This window comes from Stylophora pistillata, chromosome 9 (assembly GCF_964205215.1).
Source record: "Stylophora pistillata chromosome 9, jaStyPist1.2, whole genome shotgun sequence".
NCBI lineage: Eukaryota > Metazoa > Cnidaria > Anthozoa > Scleractinia > Pocilloporidae > Stylophora > Stylophora pistillata.
In genome coordinates, this window is record NC_142527.1 from 9,111,305 (window position 1) to 9,135,337 (window position 24,033).

At 37.1% G+C, this 24,033-nt stretch overlaps 1 protein-coding gene and 2 pseudogenes across 1 annotated transcript; 2 read left to right on the top strand and 1 right to left on the bottom strand.

Annotated features, from left to right (window-relative positions):
* Positions 1-10,123: 10,123 nt before the first annotated feature.
* Positions 10,124-15,747, bottom strand: LOC111346123 (EGF-like repeat and discoidin I-like domain-containing protein 3). Its single transcript, XM_088732030.1, has 8 exons — positions 15,585-15,747; positions 14,961-15,102; positions 13,989-14,091; positions 13,493-13,577; positions 12,633-12,752; positions 11,908-12,039; positions 11,295-11,614; positions 10,124-10,374 (listed from the first exon to the last, which is right to left on the bottom strand). Exons 1-8 carry the CDS (start codon positions 15,649-15,651, stop codon positions 10,228-10,230), a joined length of 1,116 nt encoding a protein of 371 aa, XP_088588156.1. The 5' UTR covers positions 15,652-15,747; the 3' UTR covers positions 10,124-10,227.
* Positions 15,748-18,994: 3,247 nt separating this feature from the next.
* Positions 18,995-19,832, top strand: LOC148723118 (melanocortin receptor 5-like; annotated as a pseudogene).
* Positions 19,833-21,400: 1,568 nt separating this feature from the next.
* On the top strand, positions 21,401-21,950 carry LOC111346122 (uncharacterized; annotated as a pseudogene).
* The last annotated feature ends 2,083 nt before the right edge of the window (positions 21,951-24,033 follow it).

Genomic DNA, 24,033 nt, shown 5'->3' on the forward strand with positions numbered 1-24,033 from the left:
TAATTTCAGAGCTGAACAACTGAGAAATTTCTAAAATCAGAACATTTTGGTAACATTTATTATATTAACATTTTATTTTAACATTTTATATAAACCGAGTGGAGCGGTTTATATAGTGTCATATAAGGAACTGCTCCACCAATCAGATTGCTGGAAACTCTTTGCTCGGCTCTGAAATTATACTAATAATCATTATGAAAAAATTCCTGCACTTTTTTAATATCCTTTTTGGGTTTTTTTCAGTTCTAGTTCAATTATTTTTGTCTGCCGTAGGAAACTGAATTTGTTAATGCTTTTCGAATTGCGGAAACGAAGCCCGACTGTGTAACACCTCAGTTGACATCACTTTCATTTTCCAATAAATTTTACATATAGTTATGTTAATATAATTCAAGAAAATGCTAGACCAGCTGGACCCATCATCTGAAGCATAAGCCATTATCAATATTTTCCGTCTAATTTAACGGTCAAAGAGGTATATCGTTCCTCTCGACTATTTTTATCACTACTAATAAGTGTTCCATAAACCAGGCTTCGCATTTGGACATATGAAATGAACATCAAATGTCATGATGTGGACTTTCGACTTAATTCAGGAAACGTTCACGCTGACTCAGATCCTTTTAGTAATCCTCCTTTCACAAAATTTTAAAAACACTGAGTTAAACCAAAACTCAGAACCTTGTGGTTTTATTTAGTTGTTTGGTTAAAGCTATAAATAGATTTTAGTTTTACTGGTCTCTGACAAAATATCAATCTGGAAAATTGAGGATGGTGATAGCATATCGAATTTTTATTAAATCTAAAAAGAAAAAACACCAAAAAATTAATCAGGAAAAGATCGCTTTTAACAGATGTTGGTCTTTTCTTTTCTTTTTATTATTGTCAGAGGAAATAAAATTTCAATGGGCAGTTAGGTTTAGATGTTTATTTGTCATTGAACTTCATTCTCCTGTTTCACAGCATCAAGCGTTCTATCTCCTGTTCAACCACGGTAAAAATGCGCAAAGAAACGCACGAAGAAATACCACTAATTACCAGGGTTACTATGAGTTTGTTATTAAACCTTCTGGCTTTAACCGCCTTGCTTGGTAATGGAGTTGTTCTCGCGGTCATTGATCGTTTTTAATCCTTACGAACATACGAACAGTTCCAAACAGAGCGCGATAAAGAGGAAGAGAATGAATTTTTCCTTAAGTTTTGTTTTCATAGGCGGCGTTGACGATCTGCTGGATTTGAATGATAACTAAATGTTTATCATAACCCCGAAAATTAAAAAAAAAAAGATTATCATTTTACTTGTTTTTATCGACAATTGTGTGCAGAAATTGAAGCAACCAAAAGCCCTTTAGCTTCGGATTTAAGCAATCAATGGACTGCTATATTTTTTTATGTAAGGGCTTTGTAAAGGAAATGGAGTTTTTCACCTGTAAGTCTTCTTTGCATATTTCTTTACAGCAGTATATGGATGAAATTTTGAGCCATAAGATAGTTTAAAACGCAGTTTGGCTAAAACGATTCAGATTGCATCGACGACCACAGCTCCATATTCGGGCAGTCAAAGAGAATTTCTTCTTTACTGCCTAATAATACCCTTTCTACTGCAGTTCACTCATGTCTCATGTTAGGTTATTTCTTCGTGCTATTTCGAATACATTATCTGCACCATCATTTTATATAAAGGTGACTTGAAAACGGCAAACTTATATCATCGTTTACTTATTTACAAAGAGAAGAAATGAATTTGCCTTCCTTTCAAACTGAAGCCCGACTCAGAGATGAAGTGAAAGCGACAAAAACCATAGCTATTACAATAGCTGCCTCTGTCTTCTGCTATATTTCTGCCCTCATGTTTGCAGCAGTGGTTTGTAACCAAAAGAGTATTAAAGACGATTACTGGTTTGCATTTATTGTTCGTTTGAGCATCGAATCCTCGAGCACAGTGAACCCGATTATCTACTATACACGAACAAGAAGCTTTCAAACAGTTCCTAAAAAACCTTTTGGATCAAGTGACTACGAAGAGAGGCCAAACATTAATGAGTCTCGAGTGGTCGAAGGAACGAAAAATCTGGCACTAAACCAAAATGGCCTTGACGTCAAAATGGATGGAAACTCAACAGGAGAAGCGTATGTAAGAAATCAAAGAATTGCAATGGCTATTCTATCAGTTGATACTGCAAAGGATAACGCAGGCAACTATTATGCAGATGAAAAACAGCTCAGCAGGGTAGGACAAAGGTCTGAATGTCGAGTTAATTCAAGCCTTGAGTCAGTTAGAACTGAAAAAGACGAGGAGAGAAAAAATTCAGGAATGCTTGGGTCCATTATTTGGAGTTCATTCTCACGAAGTGGTTGTAATACACACACTCCAGCTGAGGATTCTGGTGGAGCAGAACGAAAAGAAAGGGCTCACCACATTAGAAGGAAAGGAAAAAAGACAAGAGTTTTCCGGAAAAAGAAGAGCCGCCGTTTCAAGCAGTCTGGTGTTACCAACTGAAGTGCGGAGGGCGGCATGGCAAGTCACTAAGGAGGAAGACATTTCTGACAATGTGTGAGCTAAACTTATTTACGACGAGACTAAGACTTTAATTTGTTCAAGGACGTTTTCCAAGATATACCAGGATAAGTTTTCTTGGATTTTAGCTATGGTATTGATTGTCAGTTTTACATGACTCTCTTTGACTATGAACCAGGAATCGTGAAACTTCTTCAAATGCAAAGTTGAACTTAATCAGTGGTTACGTATGTACAGAAAAACTTATTCCCCTTGAAATAGTGATTGTTCAGTGTATTTTTGATTGACGTTTCTAGAATCTGAATGTATAGAAAAAGTCGTGGCGGGTTTTTCGTGATATATCTAACCTGTAATTTATGTTTCCAAGATAAGGACTCACTTGGCCAGTCTGAAAAAAGTGTGATATAGGAAACTAGGTGACCTTAGGTAGTGAGATTTTTCTTTTGTGTGAGCTCCAATGCACGTAATAAACCAAATATGTGCACACTAACTTTGATTAAATCTATCGTACCATAGGCTTACAACAAGGAAGCTGTCCGCTTTTTTTAAATTTACAGTTATCGCTCTGATTATAGTATGATATTGAAAGGTTCACATCACGTAGTTGTCTTGATATATGTATTACGTCAATAATTACGTGATCTTTATCAAACAGGGCATGGTCTTAGAAGTGGTAGATCTCAAACATAGTTTGAACTACGAAAATCTAACTCAGAATGCGTGCAAAACAGCAACAAGGGAAAGACTATAAAGTTTCTACCCCATATAATCAAAGCAATGAGACACATTTCCTACTAATTTTATAAATGCAAAACTGCTCACCAAAACTGAAACTGTACTTTTTAATGTTTTGTTTACGCGAAAGAGGGGGGCATCATTAAAATTTTGGTAAAAATGTCACAGACCCTCCCCATGAACTGTTCGATCGGCGATATTTTCAGAGTTTAAACTTGACTCTTTTCAATTTTTTTCCCTTTTACTACTTCACTTTCCTATCTCTCTTCAATTGAAGAGTGCTCAGACTCCAACTGATAGGGAAGATCTTTGACACATTCACTAAACTTTTCTTCAGACGACGGTAATATAGCACCAACAGAAGTGAAACACTACACCGCGGGTGTAACGAGCAGCCAGTACACGTCATTAGCGTAGAGGTCATCGTGCGCTATTCAAGATGGCGGCCGCGGGAAATTCGAAGTGGTTGTAAGACACTTCTTTGGAAAATGATAAAAAAAAAAAAAAAAATTTCTTAGTACGGCAATTTTTTTATGCCAGATCTATTGAGAAGTGCATTTGTGTTAATTTTCCTTTTCTTTCTTAGTTTCTCTTTACTTATCGTCCTCCACTCACGGCCACCGATACCAAAGACGTTGACAATATTATTGGACCCTTCCTATCTACTTATCATATTTCACTTGGGCAGCAAACAGTCACCTTTTTTAGACTGAGAAGGGATGCGTCCCACAGTCCCCTTTGCCAGGACCGGGTAGCTATTTACAGCGCTTCACTCTATAATAATAATAATAATGATAATAATAATAATAATAATAATAATAATAAACTTTATTTAAAGAGCATTCAATCATCAAATTGTAAACAAATGGAATTAAAGTGAATTTAATTTTAAAGCTTTCAGGGAAAATTATCTTAAAACGGCTTTTGAACGGAGAAATATAGAAATCTGGATTAACATTTAACCCTGGGTTAGCGCTAATCGGTCTTCAAACAACTGGGCCCAGGTTGCTTAGTTTGCTGCGAAAATTTTCGTCGCTTCTCCGGAGAATTATTGGAGTGTCAAATGTTCATGAATTATGACCTATTAGAACTGTACAAGATTCTTTCTGGGATGAACATTTTACTTGACTAAGAAAACAGACAGTGGACCTGGAAACCAAATTTGTTTGTTTATCATTTCACTTTCTTTTGGTTTAAGTAGTTTTAATGCCTCCCGGTTAGCTCAATGGATAGAGCGCTGGACTGTTGCGCGGGAGGTCGAGCGTTCGAGCCCCGGCCGGACCAACACTCGGGGTCTTAAAATAATTGAGAAGAATTTGCTACCATTCTATAACATCAAGAAATGGTTAGATATTCTAGTCTTCTCGGATAGGGACGAATAATTGGAGGTCCCGTCTCCTGCAGGGTTGGAGTAGGAGACGTTAATCTCCCACACACGAGATTACTGTGTGATGGATGTCCTCCCCTGGAGTGGGGTGGGTTGGTGTTTTAGAGGGCCACAAGGGAGAATACTTTCAAAGTAACTGGTGTCACCCTCTTAAAATAAAGGTTATTTTTATTATTATTATTATTATTATTATTATTATTACTGGAGGCAGGGTAAAACAGTAGACTGGTTCAGACTAGTTAATAAGTCTGATTTGAATAACAAATCTTAACTAAATTGGAGGAGAGAGATGATGAGAAATGTCTAATCCCACACCTAAAACAGACCATTCAATACAGAGTGTAGAAAGGTTCATATACTTGGCAAGTTTTGCCATACATTTGTCAAAAATTTGAAATGAGTAGCAAACAAATTTCAAAGTATTTATTTTGCACCTTGACAATAAGGCATATGATTACATTTTATAATAAAAAAGAGTATGCTGTACAATATTTTCTTACAATAATTTGATAAGTAAATTTTTAGTTTTCTATTGTCTGAAAACATTGTTATAAATCTAAGAAAAGGTAAATACAACTTTAAAGCCAAAGATAAATAGTATTTCTGTTCGTGTGCCTGATAACATTTGAGCGTCCTCTTCCTCTATGTTTTGCTATGAATTGAGAATCAACACTTTTGAACTCTTCGAAAGAAACTGCAATATCTTCAGTTTTATTTATTACAATTTACTGGTCCGAAAAAGAACTTACCTTTTTTTGACCAAGTCACTGTTTTCCTGGGGGGCTCAATGTCCTCTGCCTCTGTATCATTTTGTTTTTCCTGGGATTTTTTCTCACTTACCCTTGCAAGGTTTTTCAACGCGCTCAAGCGTCTTTTCGACGCAAAACGACCTTTATGGCGACCAGAATTGGCACAGACAGAGTTTTCGTCATTTTCTCCAGCATAGGCCACCGATGGATTAAGTAAACTAAAGCCACATACAAAGCTGCCCCAGGAAAGATAAAGAAGTAAAAGTGTGCTTGGTTTGGTCTCGGGAATTTCGTAGTCCACTCCAGGTTCTTCGCGATCGATCACAGCGCGTACATAAAAACTATAAAATTTTCTTCTCGGCACCACATATGCCGATCGACAAGCATTATTTTCTTTAGCTAATAGTACAACTAAAGACTTTTGGTGGCTAAAAAATTCGTGAAAACGCGATTTACCCTGAAAACTAGACGTGAATAGAGTTCGGCAAAAAAAAATTGCGCGCCGCCATGTTTGTTTACCTTCTCCATGGCTTTTAAAAATTCCGCGCGTGATTCGCGCAGCTAGAACCCAGTCCTAAAACTATTGTGAGCCACCTTAAATTATCTTAAAAGTGGCCCAAATTTCAAACTTGCTTTCAAAAATTAAGCAAAAAAGACTTAAAGCTGAAAAACTCCATTCCCCATAAGAAGCCCTCATTTATTCCGTTTGAAGAACCAGGCTTCTGTGTTGCTTCAATTCAACGCACAATTGTCAATAAAATTTTTGGTCATTATTGATATGGATAAAATTCAACCCTTAGTTTTGTCATTATTTACGAATTTGCCAAATCGCAAATCTCCTTGATCAGACAGAGCCTACTTAATATTTTTAATGACTGCAAAACTTATGGAAAAAATCCCTACCTTCATTCTCTTCCTCTTTATCGCGCAAGCTGTCAGAAAAGAGACCAAACCACCAAAGAGAATGAGGATCTACATGCCTGCCGCAACAAAATATTTTGCTCGTTCGAAGATCTCTGGTCAGTATTCGCGGACTTCGGCATCACCAAGATCGATATCGAGTAGAGGCAAGGCAAACAAGACCACCATCAGGGTACAGGTGAACCATATGAGAAACACACAGATCAAGGCTTTTTTTTTTGTCTTCAATGCGAGATACCTCAAACCAAAAGAAATGGTGAAGTGCAGGTTTGTCATCATGGTGAGCATGGAGACAAGGTTCAACATCAAAAAGAGTCGATTGAGACTACTGCTGATGATCGCCAGTCTTTCCTCAGAACCAACTGGTTTACCACACGTAGCTCATCGTGTACAATGGTATATTAATGACTGGGCTGAGAAAGTCCCCGACAGCGATATTGGCGATGAGAATGTTCGGAACTGTTCGTAAGGATTTAAAGCGACCAATGATCGCGAGATTAAAACCCTTACCAAGCAAGGCGGTTATAGCCAGAAGGGCTAATAACAAACTCTTAGTAACCCCGGCAATCAGCGTTTTTTTCTTCGTACGTTTCTCTGTGTATTTTTACCGTGGTTGAACACGAGGTAGAACGTTTGATGTCGTGTGACAGGAAAATGAAGGGGTTCAGTGACAAATGAGCATGTAAAACAAACTGCCCATTGAAAAGTCATTTCCTGTGACAATAAAAGAGGGAAAAGAAAAGGCCAACCTTTGTTAGAATCGATCTTTTCCAGATAAATATTTTTCAAAGAACAGTAGCACAGTAATATATTTTTAGAAGACTATCGCCATCATCAAAAGGAATCTTTTTCATGCTCAAGTTAAAGATGATGGATCCAGCTTCTTCAGCATTTCCTAGATTTATTTTAAGATATCATTATATCAATAGTAGTAATACTTTGAAATAGCGCGTTAGAGGAAGAAACTTTTTGATCATGGCTAATAGTTAAAATAGAATTGGAATTTATTTCGAACGATGTGAAAGATAAAAATCCTTTTTTTGGTTGTCTCTGTTGAGCACAATACTGATTTGTGATTACAATATAACAACCGCAGATCGCGCTTTTGCAGCCTCAGGTATCCGTTTTATAGTATTGGCTATAATACTTCTGTATAGCCTTCGCACGGAATCAAAACTTTAATCGGACAGAAACCTTTCAATAGGTTGTCAAAATTCAATCTTTTAATAACTTCGATCCATATAATAAAAAAAGCAAGGAAATAGCAGTTAACAATCTAATTCAGTGTTAAATCATCCGAGGTGGAGGCAGGACCAACATAATGAGGCTGGAGGTCTCAAAGAGGTGAACATTTCGTTTACACCTTGCTGCTTCCGTAAGCTTATTCGGTTCCTGGACTGCAGACAAACGCCTATTGTAATGAATGTAAATGTGCTTCTTGAATTATGTCTTTTATCGGGCATTTAAATAAAGTGCGCAGATCTTCTGGTCCATTTGAGCCGCTCCTAGTGACGCCAGAAGACGAATGTTTCCCTTTGCTGCGCTTTGACAACAGCAGCTTACAGTAAAATTTGTCTAGGGCATCAGAAAAGCAATTTTTAATTATTTCACACTTCCACTTGAGTCAGCAATCGTGGTTTTCTCCTGGGTCTTGAGACTAAACACTAAAATATTCTTAATGATTGAAAAAGGCTTCTTGAGCCCCTAGCTAGATGTATTGACTGTGCGTGAGGGTCAAAGAGGCTGTATGTTGGCCAAGCTCACTAATTTCCATCTTAGTTTGTACTTTTAAACATATACTTCATTTGTAAGCCCGAAATGCGTAGTTTAAGCTTGTTCTTTATTATTAGATTGTTTTCAGGTGCTCTACGAGCTTGTTTTTGATTTTGTTCCAGATGAAGTAAAGATGTCAAAATAAGGGGGGGAGCCTTTGAGTAAACGTTCTGATGTGATAACTCATAAATAGGTCTCCTCCAAACGGCTTCTGAGCGGAGAGAGACCTTACCAAGGTCAAATTTTCGTACGCGAGCAGATGGACCTGTAACTAGGGAATTAGTAGGGTGATTATTTTACGCTGAGCACAAAGACTTAGCTCCTTATGATGGCAGCATTTCCCAAGACCAATAGGAAACCGGAAATAACAGTTTTTAAGTTGAAGATTTTTAGTCCTCATCCTCTTTTAAAGGAGGATGAGGTCATTGAATCAAACGATCACAACATTGGCTTCGAATTGCTCTTTTTCACTTTGAATGTCACTCCTCGCTCGCTCCTTCCATCGCATCCTTTTTAAAACTTTTTATTAAATTCACTCTCCATAAAATAAGGCTTTCGCTATTCAGTATACAAAAAAACAGTATAAACAATATCCTGCGTATTACAAATTTCCGTTTGAAAAATCTTCAATGCGATGATCATATGTTACAGGGTTTTCTCCCTGCTTCTAATAATCATTATTATGCCTCGAAACAATATACTCTTGTTACCACAAGTGTTTTCACCGATAGAAATTAAAGATTTTAAGGCGGTAGATTCAATGAGTTTTTTTTCATTTCAGGAAATCTCAGGATTGTTTGCAGGAGGTCATCGAATTTGATAAATCAGCTAATAAACTTTAACTTTAATCCAAGGTCAGATCGTAAACCATCGAAGTAATTTTGTGTATAAACTCGATTTTTTATTTAGCTCCAACGGTAGCATTTAAAGGCCCGTTTAATCGGCTTCAGCATTTAACCAACATTCGTGCAACAAAAGTTTAACGGATGTTGGGCAAATGTTGGACGCAAAAACAAATTTGTGCGCAGGCCTTACAACGGCTATACAAAGGCCTCACAAAGGAAAAGTTGAATCCATGTTCAATGAAAGTTTAAACCGATTTAGACTTGAATCAACACGCTTTCAACAAGCCTTCAACAAGCCTTCAACATTATTATCTTTTCAACAATGCTGGACGACCTGTTCAAACGCAATTAACATTTGGCTCAACAAAGTGTTGAACTGTAAAAGTCAACTCTTAAAATAAAGATATTTATGTTAAAGGTGAAAACTCGGTTAATCCCGAGGTGTTTTTGGTCTCACTTCGTGAGGTTTCTTGGAAAAGGATAAGATTGAACCGATGATTTGAGTAATTTCTCGGCAGGCTCGAGTGAATTTGTACTGGGCCGGTAACGACACTGTGCCTAAGTGAAATGAAGTCAGCAGTTCCTGCTTATGATGCTGTAAACTGCTAACGCTTGAGGGACTCGAGTTGACAAAACTCATACGCTAAGCGAACATCTATTACGACCCTCAACAGGGGTCTTATTTCATTAAGCTTCGCCGAAAGAGTACAACAGCGCACAAGACCAAACTTCCCATTTTTCCCTAACGAAAACTCAAAACGCTCTTCATATTACTCAAACAGAAAAAAAAGTTTCCCAGGACTGAACCCATCGACCAATTAATTCAAACGAATTCGGTTCAGTTGCCAACATCAACACTTTTTCGATTCGTAATACACTTTCTGGGTTGAGTGGCTCACAGCCACTTTGATTATTAGAAGGGAAACGCTCTTCATATTACTCAAACAGAAAAAAAAGTTTCCCAGGACTGAACCCATCGACCAATTAATTCAAACGAATTCGGTTCAGTTGCCAACATCAACACTCTTTCGATTCGTAATACACTTTCTGGGTTGAGTGGCTCACAGCCACTTTGATTATTAGAAGGGAAAGTGCCCTTCGTAAAAAAATCATACAAACACAAAGCATTATAAAGGGCTAAACTGACCATTAGAGATGGTTATCTACAAAAGAGGATTCAAGACACAGTCGGTGGTGCTTTTATCTATATTGTCATTTATTGAAATACCGCTACGATCAATAATATTTAAACATCCGTTAGCACATCAACTGAATGTCGTTTCCAACGAAACACGTAGCTTATTCTGGCCGGCAACCATACAGCTCCATCTTTACAGCTATTCCATGCCTCCATGTCTTCGGATACAAGCGGACATAACGGGTATAAACGGGGTTATCAAGCTCAACCTTTACCACTTTGTAAGGGTCTGTGTTTCCTTTAAATATCTGTTCGAGGAAGACAATTGATTATTGATTTTGAAAAAATTATAGATGAATAGATACAACGGCACTGATAGTCCTTAAACTAATGTGATATACTCGTATAACGACATTGCATCAGCAATCTAACAACACCCTCTCCTTGAACAATTACTGGATGAGGCTGAGCATGACATCATGACTATCAAAGCCGAGGTCTAAGTTATCAACCGAAGCCAAAGGCTGAGGCTGACAACACAGATACGAGGTTTGACAATTCATAATATCATGCAAAAACTGATTTCAAAAATGATTTCATCATACATCTTTTGAACAATCTCTGAGATTGCAGAAGTTTGAGAATACTACACGGACGAGGGGCTTGGAAACTAGGCACACTTCAGACTCGACAAGAAAACCCAATATCGATTGCAGGTATTGGGTTATCGTATCAACTCTACACGGTATTGTATATTGACTGAATACTCTCGACCAATCAGCGTTTCCATACTAAATCTGCTGTATAATAAGACGACTTTTGGCTGCCATTTCAAGCTTCTCTCTGAGTAGATTATGAAAAGTTCTGTATATTCCCCAAAAGCCGAAAGATTTAAATGGCACACTGCCAACTTAATTTCTCTGGCTAAAGTACCTCCTTTGCGCCCCTTTGGAGGTAACTATTTTCCTCTTCCTGTGAGGATGTGATTAGAGATATCAAATAGTTTACCAGCACAGGGAAAGCCGAATAGTGTAAATCGATTTACGGAAAGGGAAAACGTCCTAGAAACAAACAAAGGAATAAATTGCAATAACATGGAATGAATTCGTGACCTCTTCCGAAGACAGGGTTAAATATGCGAAGAACAAAAGTGGGATGAGGGAAAAAAATATTAAACAATCGAAATGAATGAAGATGTTCAATTAACAATTAAATACAAAGTGCTCACCATTTCCCTTTCTTCGATCGCCTTCTTATAGGTACTCCAATGAATCCCGTCCGAGGAATATGCCAACTTATATGTTTTGACAAACAGGGAGAACCTTTTGCCCTGAGTCGCCACTCCTTTCAACCAAGTAGGCGTGTCGAGATCAACCTGAATCCACGGATTTGGGTCACTGGGGAGTGCGTACCAGCTTACCGCGGTTCCACTATTGAGTCGGGCGTGCCAAGGCGGATATCTATGGTAATTTGAACTGGCTGTGATGGACTGGTTGCTTATGTGACCGTTCTCCATTCCCAGAGGTATGGAAATGTTGCATCGTTTGGCTATGAAAAAATGAATTATAGTCAGTAATTGAACAATTGCGCACGTACTCCTTCCCTAACAAAACGACAGTCAACTAATAACAAGTTAGGGTTAATGCAGGTTTAGGGGAGGGGTAGATGCGCAGTTCCTCAGACACTTACATCGATCCCAACAAATAGACGGACACCGTTATAAATACGTTATATTCACACTCAACCTTCAATGTTTTAGTGGGTCACTCCTGTTCCATATCATTTGGTGATCTTTTGCCACAGTCAAAAAGAAATATATGAAAATCATATTAATTTTTTACCGTTGCATTTATAGGATGATAGTCCAGGTTCGTATCCATCTTTACACTTGCAACCATAACTTCCAAAATTGTTTTTGCAGTTGGTGCTCTTTTTCTCGCACTTGTGGTTTCCTGTAATGCACTCGTTTACATCTGTAGATTGAACTCAGTAACGTAATTAAACTTTTCTTGTAACAAACAGGAAAAAAGATCGTCAGGAATTTTCACTATGGACGATAACTTTTAAGGAATGAGCAATCAAACCATAATTGATTAAGTTTCTATGGAAGTTTCTAGGGTAGACATTACTAACTGATCGTGCATTTCTCTGCAAACAACAACAACGTGAAATCACCAGAATTTTTTGGGGCTAAGAATGGAAACCCGGACGTGAAATTCTTTTAAGTTTTCATTTTTGAACTCAAAGCCGTTCACATACGTTAAACTGGAGGTGGGGGTGTGGTGCCGTGGGAGACGGGAAACATATCCAGCCATTCACAAAATTCTAACTAAAAATAATAATTAATTATTTTTAGGCTTCATTTTCTTCGCGGCCGCTTAGGGTCCCTAGGGAACAAACTCCTCGGGGGGAAAAAGGGAACAGTGTGCCATCAGCAGAACTCAACAACACGTCTAATTCACCGTAAACTCAAAAAGACGCGGAAACAGGTGATAACTGTTAATCATGTTTCGATTGACAGTGATCGTGCTTGCTTTGTCGATGTAACCGTAATTCGCGAACTTACCTCTGCACTTATAGCGGCCTTCGAGCTTAAATCCCATGCGACATGCGCAATTGTAGCCTGGTCCCGTGTCGATACAGAGATGCTGGCACAATGCTAGACCAGTACGACATTCATTTTGCTCTGGAAATATGTCACGTACAAAGAAAGTCAGTTTAATCTTATCATGATGCAAAATAAAAGTAGTGGTGCTCATTAAGTAAGTAGTAGACAATGATATTCGATCTGATAAAGAACGAGAGGTTGTTCGGAAAAGATCTAAACTGATTTTAATTTATTCGTAAGCAAATAACTAGAAAATGATCATAACACATAATGTTTGTCTTAAATTAATAATAGTGTAAGTTTGGACACTTTCTTACAGCGAAGTAGCGAGTTTTGCAATATTAATCGTCCCTGATATGAATGACAATTCTGTGTTACCTTTGAAAATATTTAATGATTATTCTCAGAAGTGGAGAAAGATATCCCGCACCACTTTCACCGACACTGGGGTGAATAATTTTTTTCTAGTTTATACCACAGAGACACTAGAAAAAAAAAGTTTTTCAATGTACCGAAAAATTTTCGCAAATTAATTAAACTCTAAGCTCGCGATTTTGTCTCATCGGCTGCTCGGAGGTGAATAGTACTTGATATTCATTTCCGAGCTAGCCAGTCAGCGCGCAAGAAAAGAAGTTTTCACTCTCCTCTGTGTTATATACTAATAAAGTTTACAATTAGCTTGTCCTTTTCTAAGGCCTGTAATGTACGCATCGCTGATTCAAAAAGTACTTTCAATTAGAGTGATTGGCATTTTAACCTTGACACTTGGAAAAGCTAATACTTTACGTTCCAGATTCTGCTCGGACACTCTGTCTTACCGTTGGCTGTAACCCATTGCACTGCAGGTATCCACCTATTGAAGTAAAACGTATACAGAGGCGAGCGGTTGAAACGCACGGTGATCTAGAGAAAACAAACAAACATAAATTTTCATAGTCAGTGATAGTCTCTCCCCATTCACGCCTTAATTTTGAAAAAATTAGTTTTCATTGGACATGGAGTGGTTAGAGCGCCACACTGCTCAAGATCACGAATTTATTTTCCTTAATCGATGGAGTAAATAAACAAGATTCACAAAGTCCTTTCCTAGTCTTTCTATGAACATCCTGTCTGTACTTTTCCATTTGACGGTAACGTCGTTAAAATTTAGGAACACTGCATAACACAGTTGCTCCTCAAAAGTTTAATCTTAATCTGGGCTTGATAAATACGTTGCCCAATATTTATAATGGGCCGAAAATGATTTTTAGTGTGCACTAATAAACAGAGTCTCAAATTAGCTGGGAAATTCCATGATAACTTTAAACAGCTTACCCGAACTAGTTTCCAAGCGGGTAAAAATCCTGAGTTGTCACGATGCACTTTTATAGACTTCAGATGTCCCACTGGGCTTGCATCTCGATAAAAAGTGTCCGTTCTAGAAAATAAAAGAAAACATATAAATCATTTGCTGCTTTAGTAAAGGTAACGGAAGCTAGTCAGGGCTTTAACACCTCCGCAGATTTCTAGTTATTCATCGTACAAGCTGATTTAATGTTCTCAGCACCCAACTATACACGATCCTTACTTTTTGCTTTTGTCTGTTGTGGCTAAATGATATTTAATCTTTTACAAATTTCTTTTCATTATTAGCTATTCCTTTTTGATCGGGTATCTTCAACTAAAACCCCAATAGTGGCAATTAACAATTAGAAGGAAGGAAATTACCTCTACAAATCCATAAGAACTCAAAGCAAAAACAAGGAATCCGCCCAAAGCACGGGAAGACGTAGATGACCAAGTCGTGATTGGGTTTTAGGTTCTGCATCTGATCGATTGAAAGATTGGTGCGAGTTTTTTTTTTTTTTTTTTTTTTTGGACAAATTAACAAGCAAAGCAAAGCAAAACCGATGCGACTCTGGATAACTTTCGACACTCAATTACTAGTTGTTCTAATGGGCTTTTGTGACTTACATGCAGCTCATTTTTAAAACTATTAACGAATTTTATGGAGGAAAAAAAAGAAAGTATTTAAAATGCCAGAAAAGACTAATTTAGCCGTCTACATGTCTACTTCCGAGATACCAGATGGAGTACATGACAGACAAATTGACAAAAATTGCCCAAAATAATATAAAGAAAGTATGAAATTGGATATTTTTGGATCAGGATTGAGTTCTCAGACTCTCCGATTACCATTTTTACCCTTCCTTACCGAGCTATATCAAGTCCATGGCGAGGCCAGACAAACCATATACTCCACACAATTTAAGTATCCTATGTGTTCCTATGCAGCTAGTACTTTACCTTCCCCTGTCGAAGTCCTGAGCTGACTTATGCAAGTTTATGGATCCAGTCGAAGCACCATTCACTCCAATTAGATTAACGTGCACACTTGCATCAGTACCAGCAAACATGTCGTCCGATGTCGTCACCTTTATCTCATATTCTGTAGGCAAAAGAGATTCCTATCGCCCTTTGTACGCGAATATTACGATCCTTGATTACGAAGGAAACCCACAGGAACTTAGCGGAAAGGGCATTCTCTTTAAACTTCCCTTTACTGGGATTTTCTTTCCAACAATAATGTAGCATTGGCAAGATTAGTAACGAGCATAATTGATGACCAAAATATTTTGAATAAAGCATGAATTCGCTTTTAACATTAATGTTGAGACGTGCTGGCCGCACTGAGCCTCCGATATCCCGGTTATTTCTTCTATAGTATACATTGGCTAAGCAAGGTCTTTGACCTGCGGAGCTCAGCCTCCTTCTTCATAAGTTCAAGTACAGAAGTGAAGCTCTTTTGAACAAAAACCTTGCTTGGAGGAGCCAGTCAGTGTACAAATGGAAAATTCTACTTTTCTTGATACTCCCTCATATTTTCAAGACACATTTTCAATTCAAATGAAAAAGGCCAGTAAGACTCACTAGTCACGCCGTAGACTTGAGATCCTGTTAAAATCATTAGCAGTGGTAGAAATCGAAGCAACAACATTCCGTAGTCAGCAGCTTGTTGTCGGACTGTTTCAGTGAATATCAGAATAAATCGACTCACTCTCGATATGCTGAGAGCTTCTACCTTTGAGAGAGAGGTAATCTGTTAGCTATGACTAGGAATTTGCGTAGCTGGATGGAATGTTTATGCAATAGTTTTGGTTTGATTGACGACGTAATTATTTTTCTTTAATGTTTGCTCATGGCAAAATCAATTAACCCAGAATAAAAAGGACATTTAAATCTTTTTCTTTAAACTCAGCCCTCTTCAATATAAAAATTGATTTGCTTTCACATGGCACTGATAATATGGGCTACTGTTAAGTTAAAATATTGAAATAGCTGAAAATTATTATCACTTCTTCGGTCGCAGCTGGAAAATCTGTCTCATAAAGATAATACAACGACATTCTAAACTAACAAAAACGGCCTTTAAATTGAACATTTTTCATAGCATAATTTCTCGAATTTTTGGAGCAAAATTGCTAAGTTTACATTTGTGTTTCATATAACTTAATCCCTAATTTGAGTCCTCATACTGTTTTATGAATGCGTGTGGCCAATTTCCTTGTTGATGTTTATTAATTTGATATATTAATTTTGTTTAAATATCATTTTCTATGGATGTTAATCAGAACCTTGTTTTAGTCAACTCTAATTTATTTAGCTAATCCAATAATGACTGAGCTGATACAAATTTTCTAAACTTTTGTAAGCTAGTCGTTCCAACAACCATCACATGAAATATATAGTTGGAAGGTCAAAGCTCTGTATGTATAATCTAAATGGAACACTATATAAGGCAGTTCTACTTTGTGACACTCAGACTTGTTTTTTTTTTTTTTTTTTTATCCATTTCAACATTTTTTGAAATACCATGAAAACGAAAACCAACGACATGATACATACACACGAATTTGTTCGTTTCCATAGTAACAAGCGGCTTTTTCTGATCTGCAACCACACAGCTATTCTTTCCTTACTGGTTTTTTGATACAAGCGGGCGTAGGGTTTATAAATAGGGCAAGCTCAACCTTTAAAAATTTCTAAAGATCTGTGTTTCCTTTCAGGATCTGTTCCATGAGGACATTTTGATTTTAAAACAGATGTGAGAGACATCGATGGTTATATGAGAAACAAATAAAACGTCCAACTTTACGAGCAACACGTAAGAGAAAATTAATCGGAATTTTTAAGACTGTCCTGATTTTACACTTCATCCTAACGATACCGTGAATGCCTCTATCCTTCACTCGTATAACGTTTTCAACCTAACCGCTACACTGTAGACACAATCCTTTGTTCATAGTCCGTATTCACCTGAAATTTGTTTTTTTCTGACCTTCGTCGGATTTTTTCCAGTGTACATGGGAAATTGGAAAAGCATGAAGTGAAAAAAATAAGAACTTTTCGTTTTCGACCCAAAATGTTCATCCTTCTATTACAAACCAAGCAATTCTGACCTCGTGTGCCATTTTCATTCTTACCCTAAAATTGACAAATTATCACATGAACCTAAAGAGGATTTTCTTTGAGAATCTCTTGATCAAGTGTAAAAATGGAAATAAAAGGATTTAAAGCTAAATACGGATAGAAAGAAAGAGCCTTTATAACGGAATGGAAAAGAATAGAATGAGTTTCTTGCATTACAGCAACTCTATCCAGGTATTAGAAACTGGGTGATTTGACACAGTCTTAATTATGAAATTTTAACGTGAGCGAATTTTGGTCAAGTTAAACCTTTGAATTTTTAAGCGGATGCAAGAAAGCGGTTCATTAATATGATGACTTTAATTAGCAATTACATCAAAGGTTCTTGGAAACTACGCCTGACGCCACTGAGTTTAAGAGTATTCGAAGAAAATTCTGTATCTGTTGTCATGATTTGCCTAAGAGCTTCCTTTTACTTGAGCAATCGCTCTCGGAAATGTCCCTCGATCTAAGTGACCACTCGTTCTAAATTTCGGGTAGTTCGTATGAAGAAAAGCCAGCCCGTATTTCGTAGCACACAGCCACTCAACTGACGATTAACAGCCAAACACATTTTCAGTAGCAAGAAAGTGCTCTTGACCATGACATTGTGTTTGCGTACGATGGCTTTCTTCCAACGAACTCCAGACACTTTTAAACTCTCCAGTTCACGTGGGTGAAAACTGATAATCCACTCAATTAAGGAATCGTCTTCTGCCTGGTAATGAAAGCATAGAAATTAATCCATTAACATAATTTGGACAATAGGGAAAGGCCCTCTCTTGGCACAGCCTAACAAAATGGCAAGGGTAAGTAACTTTACGACCTATCATTCCCACAACGGTAGCAGGGACTTTCTTCTACAAAATTTCGTAAAGTTCACCTTCGTCCTCAACAATCTACTGAAGATGCTCTTTTGCCTGATACGCCCTAGTCTGAGCAAAATATGGCAATTGTGTGTTTTAATTCATAACATGAACCTCAAAATTCTGGGGTTTTCCGAGTATGTCTCACATGACAATAGACCATTTCCGAAATGCTTCACGCCTTTAAGCCTTTAAGACCTTTTAAATGAAAATATTCCTTTTAGAGTTCATGCCACTACAACTCATTTTCACAAGGAGGTTCTTGCACATGGTCTCATTTAAAATTGAGAGAGGTTTCGGAACTCGGAAATAGAGCAATTGAAGTCATCATTAGAGACCTAAGTCTTAAAGGAAGAGTCAAAATTTACATCGCATATGTATATCTCCATATTTATTTTTGCAAACTTTTGAGAAAAATTTACAAATGAATTTTTGTCTTTACAAATAGTCTTACTTCGTAAAACATTAATTTACCCAGCGCCCTTTAATTTATTGCGCAAACATATTCCTGACGCAATTTCTTAAGTGGAAAACGCTTTGGCAGTAAATTTCAAGGCGCTTCTACCAACCTCTAGAGATCCTGAACAACGAAAAATTTTAAAAAATACCTAACCCTGCGGACATAATAACGACGTGAATACATTCATTAAGAAAAACCTGATGGAGCCGTTAGCAACGTTTCGTGCTCTTTGCGAGACGTGTAAAATACTGTCTTCGTTGGACGACAAGGTAGACTCCCATATTGAACATATTGGAACGGATACTGTAATTTATGGACCAATACCTATTATCAGGCAAACAGGACCCTACAAGCAGTCACAAAAAACAAGCTTTGGCCGCCAATTTGAATTCACTTTTTACGAGGGTCTTGGCGAATAAAAGAAGGCAGGTGGAGAGAGAGCTTATACGTCAAAAGAGCTTGCTGACACTGAGACAGTTTCGTTTAAGGGCACTGAGGCAGGAAGACAGTGTTAAAAATTCAAATTGAAAAAGGTGCGAGGAGCACAAATGGCTGATGCAATTGAAATATACTTTTTGGTGAAAGATAAAAGTCCTGAAATCATCGTTATCCTAAACAGTGTTCTCAATGCACCCCTTATACTTATGTCCGTAATTGGCAACACTTTGTTGCTCGTCGCTGATTGAGAACACCTTCGATCCGCTCGCCAAGCACTATTTCTCTCTGCAGTTTGGCTGTGTCCGACCTTCTCGTTGGCTTGGCAGTTCAACCACTGTACCTTGCTTCTTTCTTAACGAAAAACCATTATATACTTAACGCATCAAGAACAACGTCTTTCATTGCAAGTGGCGCTTCTCTGTTCACTATGACAGCTATAGCAGTAGATCGGTTCTTGGCGCTTCATTATCACATGCGGTATGCAGTGTTGATGACCACGAGGCGTGCCATATATTCTTTCGCAACCCTTTGGACCTTTGCCGTCTTGTTATCAATCTCAGGTTTCCTGAATAGGAGGGTCTACGAATACATTATCGCCATTTCAATCGCTATTTTCCTTTTTATTAGCACCATTTGCTACATTAAAATCTATAGCATTGCTCGACGACATCAACTACAGATTCAATTTCAACAACATGCGGTGGAAAGAATGAATATCCAACGGTCGAAAAAAGTACCAAGAACTCGTTTATCTATTACATTGTGATGATTCTGTGTTACTTTCCTTCATTCATTAACATGTCACTTCCATCTGAGCTGCTGGGATTGGAGTGGATCCTAGCAGATACTTTAGTGTTTTTAAACTCATCCATTAATCCGTTTCTTTCCTGCTAGCGTCACCGCGAGCTTCGAGCAGCTGTGATACAGACAACAAAGACGTGTTTCTGAATACCGACAAAACAAAACTAGCTCATTTGGTATATAAGTGGGAAAAACATTGAACAGCCTTACATATGGTGAAACTGAATGCGAACTCACTATGATAACCATAATTATCTTTTTATACCTACCACCAACACAATGCCTTTGTTATTTTATCAGATACAATTTTTTTGTTGTTGGTCCTAAGTCAGGTGAAAAACAGCTCAAAGATTATTCCGTCACCAAAAAGCAGCGTTGTATCCCTAGGTTGACAAATGAAACTAGAAAGAGTCTTTGTTCTTCTGTTTTCTTAGAAGGTATTGAAAATTTTCTTTAAGAGCATTGTCGGTAATGATTATACTGTACTTTTTGAGACTAACTGTTAACCAAGTGATGTATTGCAAGGAAGCACGATAATGTAATAGAGGTTTCCTTTTTCTGTTACAATTATACTCAATTCTAGGGTCTATTGTTGTTTAAGTGAAACAAATAAAACCAACATAAATAAAATTAAAAGAAAAGAGGGTAGTCAAAATTAGCGAACTAGTGCTTTCATGGCAAGTCATATATTATAAATGAATTTGAGGCCTTTGTTGTAATGATCTCGATCATAGGTAAAGTAATACTAATGCAGGTAGTGAAGAGTAACTGACGTATGTCGAATGACTATTTTTCTTTAAGTTATGTGTTGTTAGGAATTTATTGTTGGGGAGTTTATGAAAGACAAGTATTTAATCATAAATAATCAAAACAAGCTAATCTATACCAAATTGCGAATATGCACTTAAATTACGAATATGGGGGATTCACAAGGCTCGTGGTCTTTTATTCGGGTTTTATTTGCTTTCTGATATGAAATCGATTGTAATCTTCCTGTAAATTAAAAATCGTTTTGACTACAAAACTATCCCAATTGACCTCCATTTGGAAAGTGGGAGTTTTTTCAAATCTGCAATTACCGATTCAAATGAATATAGTGAAACATGGACATGCTTCCAAATAACGAGCTGCAGCTTTTCAGAGAGACAAATACCGCAATTGTCCCGAACAATACAACAATAATCAAAATGTGTCTCAATTTTCTATTCTACACATTTAATAATACAAAGCAAAGGCAATCTTTTCACAAATGCTCTGTTTATGAAATTCCCAGCCTAAGCTTTGGTCAATACGCATTCCAATCGATTTCGCCGATGGAAGCTGCATCACTGGGTGGTTGTTTACTATGAAAGGGGGAGTTTCTGAAAGAGTAGATAGCCTCTGGCTCAACGCAGTTAACTTAAACTGATCTAAACTGGGTTTTGGTCAAAGGGACGTTGTCAAGGTTGGGCATGCGCTTAGAAACACATCATGATGGCTCACTCTACTTTACGAAACGAAACGAAATGAAACAAGACGAGATGACAAAACCAAGGAAATAAAGCAGTATATTATCGTATAAGGTAAGGATAACCTTAAAAAAAGATTTTGGAGTAATTTTTAATCCATACGAAGGATTTTCACTCCAATCTGTGAACAAAACGACAGATATACTCGAGAAACGAGAGGTTGAGGTAGCGAAAACCACTGATAAATTGGCTGATCGAACCAACGGCATGGAAGAATCCATGTATCAAGTTGAATGTGTAATTGATGAAATGCAACAATACTCCAGAAGAGACTGCCTTGAAATAACAGGCATCCCTGTGTTATCAGATGACAGCCCTAAACAACTTGTAAAAAAGACTGGATCCCTGACTGATGTCGAAATCAATGATAATAATATTGCTGCAGCTCATCGACTACCGGACACTGCGAAAGCTAAACATCGAATGTTCGTTAAATTGTGCACAGAGCTAAAAGGGAAGAAATGTACAAGAAACGTAGAAATTTAGCTGGAAAGAATATCACCCATCTGCCATCAGCGCAAAACGACCCAGTTCATATCGCTGCTAGCAACAACAAAATCCATATCAACGAATCCCTCACCAGTTATCGGAAACGGTTATTTGGACGCATCAATGAATTCAAACGAAGGAACAATTTTAAATATCTCTGGACTGCAAATGGAAGAATCCTACTGAAGGCCAACGAATCCTCAAGAACGGAAGCATTTAATACCACGAAGAGTTTCAAGACTTCCTCGATAAGATAAGCAACTCATGAATTTTGCATCTTTTCTTTTTATTAACTCTCATGCACTTATTCATTATTATACATTATTGTAACATTTATTTGCAAGAATAATCTGAGGGCATCTTGGAAGTTAATTGATACAATAATAAACCGCAACCATAAGGGGAAGAACCCCATTTCAAAAATCGTGCACAGTAATAGAGTCTACTCAGATAAAACAGATATTGCAGATCAATGTAACAAACATTTTGTTAATATAGGTCCAAATCTAGCCCACAAGATTGGACACTGTGAAGGAAATCCTACCCAGTACATTAAATCAACCCCGGTAGACAACTTTGTTCTATCTTGTGTTACTGAAACCCAAGTCTGCTCATTATTTAAAAGCTTAAAGGACCACAAGTCATCCCTAGATATCCCTAACAAATTAATCAAAATAGCTGCTCAACCATTGTCAATACCCCTAACATATATTTACAACCAGTCTCTAGAAACTGGTATTGTTCCTGATATATTAAAAGTCTCTCAGGTGTATCCAGTATATAAAAGTGGAGATGCTACAAACCCCAGCAATTATCGCCCTATAGCAACTCTCTCACCATTCACTAAAATAGTTGAACGACTAGTCTGCAATCAACTAGATTCCTTCATAGAAAAACATCAAATCCTATATAAATATCAATTTGGATTCGGGAAAGGATACTCCACTGAACAGGCTATTCTTGAAATTACAAACAATTTAAAGCTAGCAATCGATAGACAACAAATCGCATGTGGTCTATTTCTTGATTTGTCAAAGGCCTTTGACACAGTAAATCACAGCATTCTACTGTCCAAGCTCTCTTTATATGGCGTTCGAGGGGTCTCACATAAATGGTTTGAGAGTTATTTTCAAAATCGTAACCAATATGTCAAAATTGATTCCACTAGATCTGCCAATGAAAATATAACATGTGGTATACCTCAAGGCTCAACTCTAGGTCCACTTTTATTTCTACTCTATGTTAATGATTTAACAAATTGCACTAATAAACTCTCAGTGCGGATCTTTGCTGATGATACTAACTTGTCTTTTACTAGTGACAAGCCACATCATCTAGAATCTGTTATGAATCATGAACTTAAACAAATTTATAGATAATGTGCACTAAATAAGTTATCTATTAATTTTTTTCAAAACTAATTACATGTTAATTTCATCTTCTAGATACCACCCCACGATAAATATTGAAAACATTGAATCAAAGAATTATATAAAATACCTGGGAGTCTATATCGATAAGCACCTAAATTGGCAACTGCAAATACAACATATAAACAATAAAATAGCTAGAAACATTGGAATTCTTACTATATTGAGACATTATGTCGAATTTAATATGTTAAAGCAATTATACTATGCTTTAATATGTCCCTATTTAAGCTATGGTATAACTACCTGGGGCTGTGCCACCAATACTAACTTAAAATGCCTCTGTATTAAGCAGAACAAATGTCTTCGTAGCATCTTCTTTGCAAATGTTAGAAAGAATGCCAATCCCTATTATAAACTATTAGGAATTCTAAAGTTGGAAGCTGTTTATATATTCAGAATATGCTGTCTTACGTATAAGATTAATATTAAAAGTGATAGCATTCCAGATATCTTCCTTGATATCCTGACCCCAGCACCTGAAAAACATAATCATAATACAAGATTTGCCACTAATAATAACTTTTTTAGACCAACAGTATTCACCAACATGGGGAAATCACCTTTTATATTCTCTGCTTCAAAGATATGGGAAACTGTACCCACTCATCTTAAATATATGCCTTACAATCATTTCAAAAGAGAATGGAAACATCAACTTTTACTCAACCAAACCTGATCATTTTACTTTGCTGCTAATCTACTCTTTGGGAAAAATGTAAAGTTCAAAAAACTTCAACTTTTGTTGAACAAAACCTAATCAGTTTATTTAATTTACAGCTGATATACTTTCATTATAGGCTGCTATCTATTTATCTAATTATATGACCATTACGGTGTCCAACTAGAAAGCCTTTGCTACTTTGGACACCGTGCACCTCTCAAACTTATCTTTATAGCCAAATATTACCATTATTCTTC